Raw genomic sequence first — 19,657 nt, 5'->3', positions numbered from 1 at the left:
CGCATGCGCCTTTCCTGCCAACATATCCCGCCCACCCGCCAGCGTGCGCGCGCTCCGGAAAAGCACTGGTTTGTCTCCCTTCCGCCACCGTAGACAGGGCGAGCGCGCTTCGGTCCCCCGGCGGAAGTTCACCTCCCGCACTCTCACCCCTGCATCAGCGAGCGGTACCCGGCACATCAGACAGGTGGGGAGGGGGCGCTGCCTGCCGTTTTCCGTTCTGCGATCTTCACCGCTTTCTTTCCTCATGAAAAGCTGCCAAAGGAGCAGTAGCCCTTGCACTGCCAGGTCAAGCCGAACCGCTCCTGGCTTTTTGCCTCCGAGACCCGGTTCTCGCCAGTCTGGGATTTGGTGCATTACATGCATGGGGTTGAAGCTCTGAGTTCCCTAAGAAAAGTAGACCCTACGTTTCCGTATGTGCAATGGGGCAAAGCCGGGACTGGATCAGCCTCTTCTTGTTGACCCGGCAACCTTAAATACAGTCCAGAGTAATTCTGACATGTGACCTCCCTGGCATTGCCCCCAGTTGGGGGTGATCTTGGGCAAGTCATGTTATTTCCTTTGGCCTCGGTTTCCTCTGCTAGAGTTTAATAATCGTGTTTACTGGCCCAGAGGAACTAGGTTTTCCACTTTTTGTGTCAGAGAAAAATGTGTAGTGCGTCTTGATTCTTTATGAAGCTGTCAAACCATGCTGTCAGATATATCATAATTAGAAAATATTCAGAGAAGGGCAACAAAAATGGTAAAAGGGATGCAATGGCTCTCAGATGATAAGTTACACAGGCTAGGGCTCTCTTGGTTGGAAAAGAGTCTGCTGAGAGGGAACATGATGGAAGTTTATGAAATCATGAGTGCTGTAGAACGGTTACATAAAGGACAGTTACCCATTCAAATCATATTAAAACAAGAAGGCACAATCAAGCTGTGGAATTTGTTGCCAGAGGACATGGTTGTGGCAACTAGCATAGTGGGGTTTAAAAGAGCTTTGGACAAGTTCCTGGAAGAAAAGTCTGTAAATAGTTATTAGCCAGGTGGATTTGGGAAACCCACTGCCTATCCCTGGGAAATAGCAACACATAATTGAACCTACTCTTTGGAATCTGCCAGATACTTCCTAATGACCTGGATTGGCCACTGTTAGAGATGCTGGACTCTGGACCTTTGATGTGACCCAACAGGGTATCTGTCAGAGTTGTCCATGTGCATGTTTCTGGCATACTAAAGCACTGTAGAGCTCAAAATAATTTTCCAGCCATTTTAAATACATTTTATGAGCCTTTGATTCAGTTACCATTTTGGAAAATATTTGTTGACATGATTTATCTGTGATTGTTATTGCTTCTATTTACTTGTACCTGATTTAGCAGAAAATCCACTCTCTGCTTTGGCTTCAGGATTTAAGGTGATTGGGATAACAATCATAGTTTAACTGGTAACTCAAGTACAGTTTGGCTTCTTTTTGGATTTGAGTAACAAGTTACAGGATTGAGTAGTTTTTAGTACTTTTCCATTATATGTGAGATTTCTCAGTTTCAGTGACATGGAAAAATGAGTAGTAATGAGATGACTTTCAGTAGGGAATATCATACAGTCTGCTATAATTTCTAAACATCGTGTATATGCTTTTTCCTTTTTGGTTTAGGGTCATCATGTCAATGTCCCATCTTTATGGCAAAGATGACGACGATGTGGAAATGGAAAACTTTGAGATTACAGAATGGGATTTACAAAATGAGTTTAATCCAAATCGACGGCGCCATTGGCAAACTAAAGAGGAGGCAACTTATGGGATGTGGGCCGAGCATGATTCAGATGACGAGAGACCAAGCTTTGGTGGCAAAAAGTAAAGCTTCTCTGAAAGAAAGAATTTGCAATAAAATAATAATGTAGCTTCTTTCTCTGTGGAAAATTAGTTTTTTAAATTGTTGATAATTGGCCTAGTAAAAATAGTATTAACCCAAACTGTAAGAAGCACAAAGACCACTGTTTTATATGTAGGAACAGATACAGATACATTAATGTATCTGTTCCTACCAATGTCAAATCAATGCAGCAAGCCTTTTAAATGGAAAACAATTATTTCTGGTTAATGTAACGTGTATAATGTCAATAACCTCAGTTTCAGTTGCATGCGTGTGTGTGTTTATGTAGAAACTGAGTGAAGAATTTCCTAGTCTTTATGGATCAGATATTCAAAGGCATTTAGCTAGATAGTATGTCAGTTCGCTGATATCCTGGCAGTTTCCACTGTTGTTCTGACAGCAGCACTGGAAGCGTAAGCTAACAGTGTTGCTGCCAGGGATTCTTCTGACTTTAAACGTAACTGGCCGTATTCAAAGCTAGTTAAAAGTTTAGGTAGATAACTTTTAGATAACTTTTATTCCTTGATTCCAGACATGTATCCCCCTGAATATTCTGGATAACTTATCCAGCTAAATTTTGCCAGCTGTTAGCAATTTTAAGGGTTTTTGAATATTGACCTCTAAATTATTGTATGTAGGAATTAGTTGTGTAGATGAGAGAACTGACATGTTTCTATGTAGATTTTAAGAGCCAGGTATACCAGAATCTATGGCAGACTATTGCTTGTGTTTTCAGATACATATCTTTGTTGGATTGTGTATAGATCTCGGGACTATACTGCCCCAGTGAACTTTATCAGTGCTGGGGTCAGAAAGACTGCAACGGAGGAAACAGCAGAGAGTGACTCGGAAGATGAGGCACCTACAAAGCGAGAAGAATTCCCCAAAGAGTTTGAAACAAAGAAGTTAAAAACGGTGAGGGCCAGCGGAAATGTGTGAGGTTCAGAATAGCCAGGATTTGGCATTTTAAGTATGCTGACAGCTAGTTTCTTTGATAGTACAGTATTTGCAAAGGAGTGTTTTGTCTGTCTCCAGAAAGCAGGTTTTTTGGTGATGTGTCCAGGGTTATGTAGAAACATTGATGAATACAGAAGCATGTTAAAGATGGTGCCTTGAATGAAAAATGTTTGATATATATATATATATATATATATATCTTTTTTTTTTTTTTTTTTGCTGATGCTTATACAGAGCTGGAGGTAAGCAGGGGGTACCATATCACATTCAGGTTCAGGTATACCAGGTAGGTATTTAGCAAGAGCGTACATACCCAGTGAGTGGACAAGCTGGTCAGTTTTTTCACATTTTGTGTAATTGTGTGAATTTTTCAGTGAGCTCTAGAAGTAACCAGAGAGTACCCTGGTCACTAAACATTCCAAATTAGTCACATGATTACAATTTTGAGGGCGTGCTACATGTTCTTAAGCCAGCTGGTGTGTATAGTGCCTCACATTTTAACTTAAACTGGATTTTATGTTGTTTATGCCTTTCTATCAGTGCAGAACCCACAGGGCCATTCCCCTGCTACTAAATGTATCTCTTTACGTTTAGTCTGATTGTCCATGTTAAGAGAAACTGTGGAGAATGGCTGCTCTGATGTTACTCTTATTTTACAGGGAGGACATTTTAAACCTGTCCAGAAGGGGTTTGCAGGAGGGATAAAGTCGAGCACAGACTTTGGCTGCTGGGAGCGGCATACGAAGGGCATCGGACAGAAGCTGCTGCAGAAGATGGGCTACGTTCCTGGCCGAGGCCTTGGGAAAAATGCGCAAGGTGAAGATAAAGTTGCCCTCATGGTGGGGCTTATGTCTGCTATTGCCCTTTCTTAAAGGGGCTGGGATTTGAGGAATTTGCTAAAGCAATAAAGTCCAGCTGCAAGCAGCCTCCTTAAGATTGACTTTGAGGAGAACAAAGAGCCTGCTGTGAGCAAAGTTTAATTGAGGCTGTGGTGTGTTTGGCTTGCAGACGCATTGAGGTGAACATACTGTTACATTGCACTGACTTTATGCTCTTTTATGCCTAACGCACACTTTCTGGCAGTTTTAGAAAGGGCTGGCAGTGCTTCGCATGTGCAATCACAAAAGAACTTGCTGGGGTGGTAGGAGTTGTGGTTCACCTTGCCAAGTAGGAGACAGGTCACACATCCTTCGGGGTAGTGTTACAAGTAGTGCTTTCCAATGACCTCTGCTGGCTGTCTTCAGGCAGCTTCGTTAACGGGTCTCAAACCTTTTGGTCTGAAGTGCCCTGCTGTTCACAGATTTATTCACAGAATGAATTGGCTGGGATCTCTGGGATTTATTTTGTAAAGTAAATTATTTATTTATTTATTTATTTATTTATTTTAAGTTTTTCTATACCGGCATTCACAATAGATATCGCATCATGTCGGTTTACAATTAACAAGTGGATAGGTAACAAAAAAGGTAAAAACTAATATTTATCTTAATAATAATAATAATAATAATAATCGTAGTAATAATAATAATAAAACATTAAACAAGAGAAGGCTAAGGTATGCAGTAACAATAAAACAAGGGAGTAATACAACTTGGAGCATAGAAAAGAGGCCTGTTCCTGGTTTCTTTGGTGCTAAAGATGGGTAGGGTTCTTAGTGAGTCTAGGTCAACGGTTGATAGGCCATGGGAGTTCTTACTTGGGATTGGTTCTGGATAGATGTAATCTAAATAAAGGAAAAAGATTTTGGCGGGTAAAATAAAGCAGGAAGTGTAAGATTTCATTTGAAAAGATAATGCGTGTGCCATCCTAGCATTGCTTTGTAAGTCCCCAGGAGGCTTTGACAGTTTCTGGATTTTTTTTTCCTTTAACAGCCTTTGTTCCCCTCTTTCCCTTCTCTGTTAGGAATCATCAACCCTATTGAGGCGAAGCAGAGGAAAGGGAAAGGAGCAGTAGGCGCTTACGGCTCTGAGCGGACCAAGCAGTCTCTGCAGGACTTCCCTGTTGTAGACTCAGAGGAAGAGGAGGAGGAGGTAATGGCTGCAGCTTTCTGACTCAGGCAGCACCCGGTGATGCATGTGATGTGTGCGGGTCAGAGGCAGTGTCCAGTGGTGGGATGCATGTGATATCTGCGGGTCAGAGGCAGTGTCCAGTGGTGGGATGCATGCGATATGTGCGGGTCAGAGGCAGTGTCCAGTGGTGGGATGCATGCGATATGTGCGGGTCAGAGGCAGTGTCCAGTGGTGGGATGCATGCGATGTGTGCGGGTCAGAGGCAGTGTCCAGTGGTGGGATGCATGTGATGTGTGCGGGTCAGAGGCAGTGTCCAGTGGTGGGATGCATGTGATATCTGCGGGTCAGAGGCAGTGTCCAGTGGTGGGATGCATGTGATATGTGCGGGTCAGAGGCAGTGTCCAGTGGTGGGATGATTTAGTAAAAAAGCTTTAGCTCTGACAAGTAACTTCTTAATGACTCCTCCTATCTTATCCAAGTTACCTTGCATGTTCTTTTAAGAAGCTTTTCAGATTGCAATATAATCTTCCTACCTGTTTTTTAAATGTGGTTGGATTTCTTAGTATGTTTCCCTTTTTTGATCTTTTTCCTTTTTGTATATAAACTTTAATTTCAAAAATGTAATTTTAAAAATTTGTGCATGGCCAAGAAATTTTACTAAGCAGTTCCCAGCGATTCCTGCATGACTTACTATGTCAGCACGATCTTTCTCTTTCTTTCTGTATTTCACTATCCTCTTGATCCAGTCACACGAGGACCCCAAGTTACTCCCTTATAGGGTGGGATGTTGCCTAAGCCCCTCGTCAAACCGCCAAGGGGAAGGAAGCTGCCTCGCTAGCCCTGACATCCAGGAGCTAATTCTCAGTAAAAGAATACAAAGACAACCAGGTTGCTGCTTTACAGACCTCAAAAGGAGAGACCAGTCAACTGTGCCCATGAAAATGTCTGTGCCCTCGTGTAGCGGGCATGCACTTGCTTCAGCGATGGCACACCATCGTTCATATAAGCTGCTGAAATCAGCTCCTTAATCAATCGAGCCACCATAGCCCTAGAGGCTGCTTCGTCCCTTCGAACTCCACTGCATAAGACAACTAGATGATCCAACTTTCTAAACTTGCTCGTGACCTTGAGATATCATAACAGATGTCACCATGTGTCCAAGGGATGAAGAAAGGCATAGTCTTTGATATCTGTATGTTTATTGAATGAAGGTAAGCTAATCGACTGAGGGTAGATGGAAAGGGAACTGTTCAACTTTGGACTCTTTCCTTTGTAACCTACAGAAAAGCAACCCTACAAGTATCTGTATTTCCGATAACCCCAAGTTGAGCAAATAGTGACTAGGAAAACTGCCTTCAAGATAAGCAGTCGTAGAGACAGCCTTCAGAGGAGCAAACTGAGATCCTGTCAAGAAGGGCAACACTAAATTCAGATTCCAGAGCGGGACTGGAATTCTAAGCAAAGGCCTAGTATGCTTCATGCCCCTCAAGAATTGAACACATCTGGATAAGAAAACAGAGGGCTACCATGAATGTGCCCTCTATAGCAAGAGAGAGAGAAAGAGCTGCCGCCTAAAATGTGTTCAGAGCCAAGCCCCTAGTAAGGCCTTCCTGCAAAACAAAAATATAAAATCAGTGGACCTGAAATGGCCCCAGGTGTGCCCTGACATCCAGTGCACTAATCTTCAAGCACTCTCCTTAGGCAGATATAAGCCTTTCCTAGCCTTCCAGATAGTGGCCACCACAACATGAGAATAACCTTTCTTCACCAACTGTAAGATCAAATCGATCTGGATCCTCGTGAAACATGTGATCCTGGGAGAGCAATTCCTCATGAGCAGGAAGCCGAGGATTGCAGCAAGGCAGACCATGATAGACGTGACCAACATGAAACAATTAGCACTATTAGATCTGGATGACAAGCAACTCTGAAGTACCCTGCCTATTAGGAGCCAAGGGGGAAGCACAGATAGAATTGTCTCCATCAGCCAATCCTGTGCTAGAGCACTAAGCCTGAATGGAAGAGAGGCCCTCTTTCAGCCTAAAAACATGCACGCCTTTACATTCTTATTGGCCACCATCAAGTCCAGGTCTTGCAGATCCCATATGATGACAATTAGATCGAAGCCTCTTTAAGAGAGAAACCATTGATCCAGATCTGCTACATGGCAACTGAGGTAATAAACCTGTACATTGTCCACGCCTGCTATGTGAGATGCCGACAAGGCCTCCAAATTCATTTCCAGGCAATGAAGAAGCAGATCTATCTACAATGAATCTTGAGGGCTTAGGGTTCCTCCTTGATGGTTTATATATACTACTACTGTGGCATTGTCAGAGATCACTTTGACCACCTGCCCTACTATTTAAGGTGAAAAATCTATAAGAGCCAGCTGAATTGCCCTGGCCTCTAACAAGTGGATGGACCAACTTGCTTCCTCTGGGATCCACTGTTGAGAAACAACTTCTGACAGTGCGCCATCCAGCCCAATAGACTGACATCACAATGATCCAGACTGGGGTCACTGTCTATTCCCCGTTTGAAGTGATTGCAGTCCATCCACCATTGTCAGCTTAGTCTCACTGACTCTGGCACTGTCAGATGCCTGGAATAGTCTTGAGACTGGAGATTCCACCTGGGAAGCAAGGCCCTGTGAAGAAGACGCATATGCAATCTCATCCATGGCACTAGATCTAACGCCACTTCCATGATGGCTCTGAGAACCTGTCATCTGGACCATAACGTTGGATTCCTAGTTGAACTGAGCACCTGGATTTCACAGCACAACCTCTGAATTCTTGGTCTGTTAGATGAACATTATCCATCTTCGAATCTGATTAAGCTCCCAGATATTCCAGTGTCCGAGACGGCTGTAAATTGCTCTTAGGGATATTGACAATCCACCCCAAGTGTGATGTGCTCTCCTGACACAACTCTACTCTTATCAATCCATAGCCAGATATGGGTGAACCAAAATACCCTACTTGTGCAACATTGCAACCACCACCACCGCCATTACCTTTGAAAAGATTCCTGGGGCAGATGCCAACCCAAAGGGCAATGCCTGAAACTTAAATTGCAGACCCAGCACTGCAAATCAGAGAAAGTGCTGATCCATCCAAATTGGAATCTCCTCGGGCCTCCAACAATAGATTGAATAATGACACAACTCCATTGGCCCTTGGGAAACAGGATCACAGCTTTGAAGAACAGAAGCCGATCCCATGTGGTTCTTGCAGCCTCTCGCCCCAAGGTGGAGAGACAAGAACACTGGTTAAAAAGTAAAAGGTGAAAAACTGGTGATGTGGTTAAATGTCACCTTTTACAACATTTTAACAATATGGATAAACAATATTGAATCGGGAAAACTCTGCATTGTGATGCCCTCATCCACTCTAACATCTTTCTCATTTCTAGGAATTTCAGAAGGAGCTGAGCCAGTGGCGCAAAGATCCCAATGGAGGGAAGAAAAAACCCAAATATTCCTATAAGACAGTAGAAGAATTGAAAGCGAAGGGCAGACTTGGCAAGGCAATGTCTGCACCTGAAAAGGAAATCTCCCAAGTGAAGGTGAGGTTAGGTTTCTGGGATTTTGGAACTTGAGAATGTTAACCTTATCTGAGGCGTTAGAAGTCCCTTTCCTATTGATTCTATAAGATGAGCATAGTCTGTGTGGAGGACGGGCTTCAAACTGGTGGGGGAAAGGTGTAAAAAGACATATTTTTACCAAAGGATAAGTGGCGGTGATTTGATGGGGCTTGTTACACTTTTCCTCTGAGACTGTGGTACTGTTGTTGGTGCTAATACACCCATCTTTGACTCCAGACATATACTGATTCTAGTTGAAAATGGTTGTGTTGTATTATTTTATTGTGGTGGTCTGTACAGGAAGGCGAGATAGAAATAAAATTTGACGATGATGATGAGGAGAGCCGGTTGTTCAATTCAGCTATTCTAATGTAAATACGAAAGTGGAAAAACAGCTGTGGTTAAATGTTTCTTCTAGGTAATAGACATGACTGGCCGGGAGCAGAGGGTGTACTACAGCTACAGTCAGATTGGTCATAAAAAGCACAGCATCCCGGATGACAACGTGCAACCCCCAGAGAAAGACAGCAAGCCGCAAGGGTTTGCCCTGCCGGAGCTTGAGCACAATCTGCAGCTTCTCATCGACATGACTGAGCAGGAAATCATCCAGAATGAGCGGCAGCTGCAGTATGAGAAAGACATGGTCATCAACCTGACCCATGAGATTGAGAAGCTGTCGGACGTGCTGGCCCACGAGGAGATTGCCATCACCAACCTGAGCAAGGTCCTGGAGGTGGTGGAGGAGTGTGAGAGCAGGATGCAGCCCGGCTGCGAGAACCCGCTTACCCTGGACCAGTGCGCTGAGATATTTGAGACATTGCAGGAGAAATATTATGAAGAGTACCAGATGTCTGAGCGCACGGATCTAGCAGTGGCCATTGTATATCCTCTTGTGAAGGATTACTTCAAGAACTGGGATCCTTTAAAGGTAGACAAGTTATTTTGTAATTTCTTTTAGTTTGCTTATTGAAGAAGACTTGTACTCACCATGGACCGTGGGACATTTTGAAAAAAAATCTACATGACCCGTAGTAATTCCTACCTGTATACATTTTAGATGCTTTATGAATATGGTATTGTTTCTGAAATTCTTTCAGCAGCTCCTCAGTAGTTCCCAAAAGCAGTTGTGTTTGGATCAGCCCCAAACGATCTCCCATGGGAATAGTGTGTAACATCACACACAGTGTGAACTTTTGCTGAAATCATAGCCAGTGTATACTAACTGGATTCAGTATGTTTGTGCTAATTTGTGATTCTTTTCTAATCACGGCTGCAGTTGACCTTGCAGGAGAGCTGCTTAAAGACTTCAAATTGCTCTCTATACATCGGGCCGATCCAATAAATCAGCACGGAAAACGGGTGCTCAGTGGGCATGCGATCGAATATTTTAAATGAGGGATCACACTATCAAGGAGGCACTAGGGACAAATGTGCTTTTCTGTACACTTTAATCCCCTTAAAGAATAAGGGGTTGAGGATGCATGTGCGATCACGGGTTAAACAGTGCATTCGGCTGAGCACACTGTATTGCATCGGCCTGATTGTGTGTTACAGCTTTCCTTGGGTTCTGCTGAAACCATTTGCAGATATTGACGCGGCTAATTTTCTATTAAATCTTGAAACTCACAGGGCAAGGCACTGAGGCTACCTCCTTCCTGCCTGCTCCCTCTAGTTACTCTGTTCTTTTGTAATAATTTGAAGAATAGCTTGACAGCTCCACAGTGCAACTAGCAGGGATGTGGACAATTTAGAAATCGGGATGGTGTTTTCCCTCATTTCAGGACAGAATTTATGGGCTGGAATTGATGACCAGATGGAAAAATATTTTAGAAGAAGGTCATTTATCGCACAGTGCCCAAGACGCAGTATTGGACCCCTACCACAGGTGGGTTTGGCATTTGGAACATATTTGTATGTTACAGTGAAAGGCTGAGAGTTACACATGCTGCACACCTCCACAAACCCCCAAAACATTTTCTTTCTAGTGTGTTTGGAAGAGCTGAATTGGGAAAAGGAGAAAAAAAATCTTATCCGAGAGCCCAGCAACACAATCCATAGGCTTGACTCACAATCGGGCCGATACAGTAAACCGTGCGGGAGAGCCGGCGAGCGCCCAGGCCACTCTTGGGCGCGCGATTCATTAAGCAAGGTTATGCAAATTAGGGCTCACGGTAATAAGGAGTCGCTAGGGACACTAGCGCGTCCCTAGCGCCTCCTTTTTGACAGGAGCGGCAGCTGTCAGCGGGTTTGACAGCCGACGCTTAATTTTACCGGCGTCGGTTGTCAAACCCGCTGGCAGTCATGGGTTCGGAAAACGGACACCGGCAAAATTGAGCGTCCGTCTTCCAACCCACGGGCAGATTTTTACTTTTTTTTTTTTAATTTTTGGGGCCTCCGACTTAAATATCGCTATGATATTAAGTTGGAGGGTGCACAGAAAAGCAGTTTTTTCTGCTTTTCTGTGCACTTTCCCGTGCAGGCAGAAATTAACTCCTACCTTTGGGAAGGCGTTAATTTCTGAAAATAAAATGTGCAGCTTGGCTGCACATTTTACTTTCTGTATCGCGCGGGAATAACTAATAGGGCCATCAACATGCATTTTCATGTGATGAGCGCTCTTGGTTTCGGGGGGGTTGGCCGCACGTTTTCCACGCGCTATTACCCCTTACTGTATAAGGAGTAAAAATAGCGCGTTGAAAACGCGTGACCAAACGGGGGCTAACAGTGCGCTCGGTCAAGTGCACCATACTGCATCGGCCCGAATGTACTCACTGGAAGGGGGTATGATGGAAACATTCAAAATAATCAATAAATCAAACTTTAGAAAATCAAAGGATGAGGAAAATGTCCATAGAGAAGGAATTATGTTCATAAGAAAATGTATAACTATGGGTGGCCACCAGCAGAGGTGATGGAGACCAGTGCAGCACAGAATTCAGGCAGACTTGGGACGGGTCCATCAAGCCCAGCATCCTGGTTCCAGTCCATGTGACGAGTACCTGGATAAATGATCCCACGGTGCTGGTGCGCAGTGATGAGCAGTGGCTATTCCCTAAATCTACTTGGTTTAATAACAGTTTATGGGCTTCTCCAGGAACTGGGTTGGGAGGTTCTAGTATTAGAAACAAGGCGTCCTTTCCTTCCTGCAGAGCAGAGACCAGGGGCAGGTGGCGGACGATCAAGCAAACAATACTGCATGTCATGGGGGTAACCAGGCCGGACAAGCAGGCCAGAGCTCCCAGAAAGCAACCACCTCCATGCACAAGGCCCCAGGAACCTAGGAGGCCGGATGTGGCTGTTTAGGTGATTACCCCAGTCACAGACTTGAAGTCAGCACTCTTGGTTTCCATCTCATTTCTTTATCATTACGGTCATTTTCTCTCTCCCTTTATATACGTTTGTATCAGGATACAAGATATTTCCTTGCAACCATTACTGTAAATCAGAGCATTGGTTATAAGCGTGCCAGTCGGTGACATAGAGGCAATGAGTGAGGCTCAAGAATGTTTTATGCCAGATTTTCGTCAGGTATATGGTGCAATTGTAACATTTCTGTGTTTATTTCTAGGCTGATATGGGAAGCATGGATGCCTTACATAAGAAATGTAGTCACTCAGTGGCAGCCAAGAAACTGTGCACCAATGGTGGATTTTTTGGATAGCTGGATGCATCTCATTCCAATTTGGGTTTTGGATAATATCATGGACCAGCTCGTCTTCCCAAAACTACAGAAAGAGGTAAAATGCACATGACCCTTCAGCCACTCGCTTCTTGACATTTCCATTTGGAAACCACTTCTCATCTGAAGGAGAATCGTTGGGCTACTGCCTTCAGACTCCTGATCACAATGAGGCGCTGGACACAGTGCATTCATTTTTTTAATTTTTTTTTAACTCTGCATCTCCAGTGGGACTTCATCTTGGGTTTCAGCCATAGGTGCTAGACTGGCCAAGAACAGAGTCCCCAGCTGGGCTCAGTGCTCCCTACACCTTTACACTTGCTCTGGACAAACTGCCCAGCTGGGTTAAGTGCTCTCTGCACCCTTACACCCAATGCATCAGGATGCTTCAGTCATTCGTCTTGATTATTCATTTACCGCTGATCTTTTTTTTTTCTTTATTTATGATTTTCATGGCCTACAACATTAAGTATGCAATTTACAATGCTTTCTGGAAATGTGAATACAGTTTAGCAGATATGTTTGTATTTGAGATGCTTGTTTCATAATTCTGATCTCTTATTTGTGTAACTTTCAGGTTTGGTTAGTCACTTGTTGCTTGTGAGATAGAAATGCACTTAGGGCAACTGTCAATTTAATTTTAATTTGTGGCTACAGAAAATAAAAGTCTAGAACTGTTAAGAAAACCAAAAGCCCCAACCTGCTTACTCTTTCCCTAAAATCCGAGATCCAGTACTGTATTATAGGGCTTGAGTCTGTCAGCAGGAGTGGGGAACATTTTACAGGCTTATATTTTAACTTTTCAGTAGCCAGAATTTATTGAACTTAATCTCAAGTGTAACTGCTAGTGCCTTACCTTTCCATAATCTGTTTGCAAGGGTAGAGGAGGTGACATTTACACCCCTGCCGGGCTATGATGTCTCTAGTTAGATTGTCCATTGCTTGAAATGTTTTATTTTTTGTCCAAGGTTGAGAACTGGAATCCCCTGACGGACACGGTTCCGATCCACTCCTGGATTCATCCGTGGCTTCCTATCATGCAGTTGCGGTTGGAGCCGCTGTATTCCCCGATCAGAAACAAACTGGCCAATGCATTGCAGAAGTGGCACCCCAGCGATGCCTCGGCTAAGCTGATCCTACAGCCCTGGAAGGAAGTGTTCACCCCGGGATCATGGGAGGCTTTCATGGTGAAAAATATTGTCCCTAAATTAGGTGAGAGAGCAAAGCCAATGGGGTGGGGATTGACATAAGCCCTTAGCTCAGTTGGGGGACCCTGATGGCTGTGCGTTTAGTTTCCTTATCTCCTTTGTTTAGAAATCTGAGGCTGTAATACAGGGAGGTGTGACGGCATCTTCCTCCTCTCTGTTATAACAGACATTTGGACTGAGACCGTGCAGCTTTGCACAGATACACGGACTGGCATCTGCTCTAGCTTCTGGGCTGCTGGTTAAATTGAAACACCCAAATGACCTTTGCTCAGATGCTCTAATGTGTTGTAGAGCGCTTTAAGTATCCCAAGAAGTGGGTAACAAATGCAAGTCAGTGAGTTACATGACGGGTGTGTGCTTGGATGTTTTGGGAAAGGCTGTGCTTAGAATGAGCAGAAGGTGGCAGAGCAGGAGGAGAAGGACCCTGCAGGCTTTGCGTGGCACGTGCAGAGCCGTCTTCCAGTGGCTAAGCATGCAATTCATGTTTTCAGTAGCGTTTCTAAGAGCAGTGTTTTTTTCCCTTGCACTGCTGCACAAGGCACCCAGTCACTGGATCTTTCTCCAACTTTGTTCCCCACAGGGATGTGTCTCAACGAGCTGATTATTAACCCTCATCAGCAGCACATGGATGCCTTTTACTGGGTCATCGATTGGGAGGGGATGATCTCCGTCTCCAGCCTCGTGGCACTCCTAGAGAAAAGCTTTTTCCCCAAATGGCTGCAGGTGGGCGTTTTAAGAATCATTTTATTAATCTTATTCAGCAAAGCACCCTAAAGCCTGAGCGTTAAGAAGGGAATAGCCTGCTGAGACCTCCTGGAACGGAGAAGTCACACTCCCTCCCCTCTATCCCACGGCGTTATAAATGCCGCTTCTTTCTTTTTGTCTTTAGAAAGTACTTTGCAAGTCAGGAATAAAAGTCGGACATCAGACTTTCCTCCCCAGAAGTGGCTGTATTGGTTTTTCAAGCGTTAGAATTGCACAGTGTACAAGATAATTTGTGCTATGTATTATTTAAAAGCCTTTGATAAGATCCTCTGTAAATACTTCTTACACACAAGTGATCTTAAAATAAAACTTTGACAAATGGTTTCTAAATCTTTTCTGCATTCTGTATAGAGGTGCAGACTTTACTTCTGCCTTTGTTTGATTGTTGTAGTGCCCTGATTATGTGCCTGTCTGAGCTTACGATGGCTACAACTATCTGTGGCTTAAGCTTTGCGTGTCCAGTAAAATGCTCAGTCTCTACTGGTTCGCCTTCATTGGCTTCCAATAAAGGAAAGAATGATGATTTGAATGTTCTGGGTAATCAAAGGGGAAGGATTTGGTTGAGTGTGTCCCTAACGGTCAGTTACAGTCGGCACAGAAGAGGTTGATGTATGTAGGAGGCAGGCGTTTTCTGTAATTGGCCAGGACATTTGGAGGTCAGGATAGAGACCAGTTACCTGGCTTTCAGGAAAAAGGTGAAGACATGGTTGTTTTGTAGTTTGTAGGTTCTGAAGGTTAAGGTGTGGATTTGTTGGGGTTTTTACAGTTGTATCCTTTTAAGTTTTTTTTTTTGTTTGTTTTTTTTGTATTTTATTTATTATTAGGTTTTGATTATTGATTGTTTTAATGTTGTACATCATGCCAGTCGGGATTATTTTTCCTGTGGGTGCGGCTTAGAAGAATTAGAAAATAAATAAATAGATAATGAGCAGGACTGGAGATTAGCGATACTTTGAGCACTGGTTTTATCCCATTGGTGCTCTGGCGTGATTACTGTAAGGATGCTGTCATAGTTCTGCTATTAAAAAGAGATACTGAGGAAAATCTTATCCTGCTACTGATAGTCTTCACTTTTATTTCTCACTGTGTTCAAGGACACAAGAATTTCCTCTGTTTATGGTACTGATCTCATTAAATTGTTTTATTTTCTTCTTGATCACAGGTACTGTGCTCCTGGCTCAGTAATAACCCTAATTACGAAGAGATCACCAAGTGGTACTTGGGTTGGAAGTCTATGTTTTCAGACCAGGTGTTGGCACATCCATCTATAAAAGAAAAATTTAATGAAGCACTTGATATCATGAACAGAGCGGTCTCTACCAGTGTTGGTAAGTAAATTTAAGGTAGATATGCAAAACACACACACTGGATGTAGTAGGTCCTAAAACTGTTTTGATGCCAATTTACAGCATTAATAGAACAATATCTCAGCAAGTGATCATTGCTCAGAAAACTGAATTTTATAAGTGAAAAATCATACTTTCCCTGTACATACCCGGATCAGTCCAGTCATCTGAGTTTTGCCTCCCTTCCAGCAGATGGAGACAGAGAAGGTTTCACAGGCACCGCCTTATAACCTGGTGTGCCACCTGTTACTCTTCAGTATTGATTTTTTTCAGCAGCAGAAGAGAGCACGGGGTGGAAGCCATGGATGCACTCGTGGTTCCTTGGCCTCGACGAGTCCTTCTTTATGTGTTTCCTCCATGGCCCCTGATAAGCAAGGTGATCAGGAGAATAGAAATTCACCCAGACCCGATGATCCTGGTGGCTCCGGAGTGGCCGCATCACCCATGATTCGCGGATCTAGTCAACCTGCCAGTGGACGGGCCTCTACAGTTCGCTCATCTGCCAAATCTTCTTTGTCAAGGTCCTATATTTTTCAATCAAGTGGATCGCTTCTGTCTTGCGGCCTGGCTTTTGGAAGGAAGCAGTTGAGGAAGAGAGGCTATCTGGAGGATGTTGTTTCTACGCTTCTGAAGGCTCGTAAGCCCTCTACCTCCATGGCATATATTAGTCTGGAGGGTCTTTGAGTCGTGTTGTAAGCAGTATGGTGTGGATCCTCGCCGGGCTTCGGTGCCCTCTGTATTCTCTTTCTTACAGAATGGTCTGGCGAAGAGTTTATCTTTCAATTCCCTAAGAGTCCAGGTCACAGCTCTGGGTAGTCTACAGGGCAAGTGTCAAGGGTCCACTCTAGCCACTCATCTGGACATAGACCGTTTCCTTAGAGGGGTTAAACATTTGCGCCCTCCAGTTCGCAGAGTGTGTCTTTCTTAGAGCCTGAACTTGGTCCTTAAGGCCTTGGGTGAGCTGAAAAAGGTTTCATTGAAAGATCTAATTTGGAAGGTGTTTTGTTTTTTGTTTTTTTTAGTAGCCATTTGTTCAGCCAGAAGGGTTTCTGAGCTTCAGGTGTTGTGATGCAGGGATCCGTTCTTGCAAATTTCAGACTTGGGTCTCCTTGAGAACGGTTCTGTCCTTTCTGCCTAAGGTCTTTCCATTTGAGTCAGTCAGTGGAACTCCCGGCCTTTACAGACTTGGATCTTGTTTCTTCTCACGCAAGGGATTTGAGACGCCTGGAAGGCTCTCCTGCAGTGTCTGGAGGCTACTAAGAACTTTCGTTTGTCGGATCATCTTTTTGTCCTGTGTCATGGCCCAAAGAAAAGATGACAAGCTTCAAAGGCTACAGTAGCGCGTTGGCTGAAAGAAGCTATTGGATCTTATATCTGTTGTGGTCACCCAGTTCCGGGAGGATTGCAGGCTCATTGTACGTGATCCTGGGCAGAATGTCAGCTGGTCTTCCCGCAGGAAATTTGCAGGGTGGCCACCTGGAAATCTTTACACACTTTTTATCTAGACACGACCAGTTGGACGTCCAAGCTTTGGACGTGTGCGATTTCGGTGAGAGTTGTTATGGTTTTGAGGTGTTGGAGTGGATACTTGGGCACTTCACGCCCACGGGGGAGGAGCCCCATGAGGAGCCGCAGTACTAGGCTAGACTCTGTACACTCGGACAAAGAGAATTAGTATTTATTATACAGCTGAGTGGTACTGCCCAGGAGGGGCAGCAGTGAGGTAAGGGTCCTCAGCAGAGGAGACCAGTCCCACACTCGAGTAGATGGTAGGCAGCGCAGGGTAATAGAGGAAAGTCCCTGATGCAGACGCCGAGCGCTGAAGTTGGAGATGAGACAGACTGATAAGGTTAGTTACTCACTGAATTAGATGAAAATTCTGGCAGGCAGAAGTAGGAAGAGCAGGCCCTCGAGGAGCGAGGTAGGTACCCAGATAGGTACCTGTAAGAGAGCATAAGGGCCCCCGAGGAGCGGGTACCCAGGTTAGAGATGAATTACCCCAAAGGGCATCTTGCGGCAGCAAGGAAGCGGCAGAGCAGCTCAGACCGGAGGCGAATCCAATCCTTGCTAACGCAGTTTGTTAGAAAACGAAGGGCAGGCTAAATACCAGGATGTGGTGACATCACTCAGAGGGACACCCCCGAGGTTCCCGCCATGACGTGGATATAGATGTGGGTGGCCTGCGTGCGCACACCCTAGGAAGCCCTCAGGAAAATCATGGCGAACACCGTCGCCGAACCGGGGACACCGGAGAGAGCGGCATGAAGACGCGGCAGCAGCAGCCACCTTCCCAAGGCTTGAGGAGAGAGTAGGAAGAAAGGTGAGGCACAGAGGTCGAAGCCGTCTGAGACCGGACGCAACAAGAGTGTTCTTCAAGGGACTCTCCAAGCCCCTCCCTCATTAGGGGAAGCTTTGGTACATCCCAGGAGTCTGGACTGATCCGGGAACGTACAGGGAAAGGAAAATTGGTTCTTACCTGCTAATTTTCGTTCCTGTAGTACCACGGATCATCTAGACGCCCGCCCCTGTTGGAGGTCTGTATGGCTGGAGAGTCCGCTCGATTACTGATTCTTTATTTCTCTTTTTTCGCTGGGGTTTAGCATAGATTCTGCAGATAGTAGGCAATGTTTCCTTTTCCTACTCCTCTGCTCGTTTGGAGGAATGAGTTTAGAGTTAATTCAGATTGGTTTGTTAGGCTTGGATCCTGATCAATACTGAAGAGTAACAGGTTATAAGGCGGTGCCTGTGAAACTTTCTCTGTCTCCACCTGCTGGAAGGGAGGCAAAACCCAGGAGTCTGGACTGGTCCATGGTTCTACCGGAACGAAAACTAGCAGGTGAGAACCAATTTTCCTTTAGTGCACTTTGCATGAATGCTGCCTGTAGTGTTTGCATTAACGATGGTGCTAGCAAATACGTCTGTGCTAAAGCAAAGTGCCACTTTTAGCACACAATTCACTAGAGGCCTTATGCTCTTTAGTTAAAAGCACTGATGCCCATGTTAAAATCATAAATAAACCCCTTTTATATGTGTGTGTGTGTTGGAACTTTCTCTTTCTTTTTGTTATATTCCAGGCGTGTACATGCAACCGGGCGCTCGGGAAAACATTGCCTACCTCACCCACACGGAGAGGAGAAAAGACTTCCAGTACGAGGCCATGCAGGAGCGGCGAGAGGCAGAGAATATGGCACAGCGTGGCATCGGTGCCGCAGCCGGCGCTGTGCCCACCAACTTTAAGGACCTCATCCAAACTAAAGCCGAAGAGCACAACATTGTTTTTATGCCTGTTATCGGCAAGCGCCACGAAGGAAAGCAGTTGTATACCTTTGGCCGGATTGTTATCTACATCGACAGAGGTGTTGTGTTTGTGCAAGGGGAGAAGACCTGGGTGCCAACCTCTCTTCAGAGCTTAATAGACATGGCCAAATAAGTGGGACTGCATTCCTACAACATGTAGCAGAACTATTTCCTCTCTGTACCTGGGGTTTTTCTTACAATAAATAGGGGACTTGCAGACTTTTCACTGGCAATGCTTGTTAAAAGCCCAGTGACAATCAAGTTCTCCTCCTAGCTAACAGTGCAGTGCAGCCGAGGGCACTCTGTTGTGAGGCCTGAGCTGATATTTATGGCTCTCCGTGAAAGCTGTGACTCTGTGATTTGTTCTTCCACCAGGCTGACTGCTCTACACATTCAGCAAACATGGACGTGGATCTTTAAAGATGTATCACAGATGCAGGTCCTGGTTTAGAAAAAGGATACAGTGAATAAAAAAGGATGGTGTGCTGAAAATATAAATCACAGGCTGATTCAGTAAAGTCTGCGCCGCTCTCCCGGCGCGCGCACCGGCCACTCGCCGGTGCGCGCGATTCAGTATTTAAATTAGGCCCTGTGGTAAAAACGGGCAAAAGGAGCGGCGGCTGTCAGCAGGTTTGACAGCCGATACTCAATTTTGCCGGCGTTGGTTCTCGAGCCCGCTGACAGCCACGGGCTCGGAAACTGGACGCCGGCAAAACTGAGCGTCCGGTTTTCGACCCGACAGCCGCCGGCCGACTTCCAATTTTTTTTTTTTAAACTTTTTTTACTCTTCGGGACCTCAGACTTAATATCGCCATGATATGAAGTCGGAGGGTGCACAGAAAAGCAGTTTTTACTGCTTTTCTGTGCACTTTCCTGGTGCCGGAAGAAAAGGTAGGCGCTAATTTCTGAAAGTAAAATGTGCGAATACCTAATAGCGCCCTCAACATGC

General features: G+C 44.8%; 1 protein-coding gene across 1 annotated transcript; it reads left to right on the top strand.

The window, feature by feature from the left end:
* The first annotated feature begins 56 nt into the window (after nt 1-56).
* TFIP11 (tuftelin interacting protein 11) lies at nt 57-18,988 on the top strand. Its single transcript, XM_029582894.1, has 13 exons — nt 57-184; nt 1,640-1,840; nt 2,624-2,774; nt 3,476-3,632; nt 4,719-4,846; nt 8,243-8,395; nt 8,832-9,341; nt 10,195-10,298; nt 11,982-12,150; nt 13,061-13,304; nt 13,881-14,023; nt 15,228-15,393; nt 18,486-18,988. Exons 2-13 carry the CDS (start codon nt 1,647-1,649, stop codon nt 18,839-18,841), a joined length of 2,475 nt encoding a protein of 824 aa, XP_029438754.1. The 5' UTR covers nt 57-184; nt 1,640-1,646; the 3' UTR covers nt 18,842-18,988.
* Nucleotides 18,989-19,657: the final 669 nt, after the last annotated feature.

The sequence above is a fragment of the Rhinatrema bivittatum genome, chromosome 17, assembly GCF_901001135.1.
Source record: "Rhinatrema bivittatum chromosome 17, aRhiBiv1.1, whole genome shotgun sequence".
NCBI classification, from domain to species: domain Eukaryota; kingdom Metazoa; phylum Chordata; class Amphibia; order Gymnophiona; family Rhinatrematidae; genus Rhinatrema; species Rhinatrema bivittatum.
Note: the sequence above shows the minus strand (reverse complement) of the source record. Positions and strands in the feature narration are given on the sequence as shown.

What these genes read in the sequence shown, in the direction of transcription:
- TFIP11 (XM_029582894.1), top strand. Translation starts at nt 1,647, where the DNA reads ATGTCAATGTCCCATCTTTATGGCAAAGATGACGACGATGTGGAAATG. An exon ending in AAACAAAGAAGTTAAAAACG is followed by an intron (nt 2,775 to 3,475) that starts GTGAGGGCCAGC and finishes CTTATTTTACAG; the next exon opens with GGAGGACATTTTAAACCTGT. An exon ending in GTATTGGACCCCTACCACAG is followed by an intron (nt 10,299 to 11,981) that starts GTGGGTTTGGCA and finishes GTTTATTTCTAG; the next exon opens with GCTGATATGGGAAGCATGGA.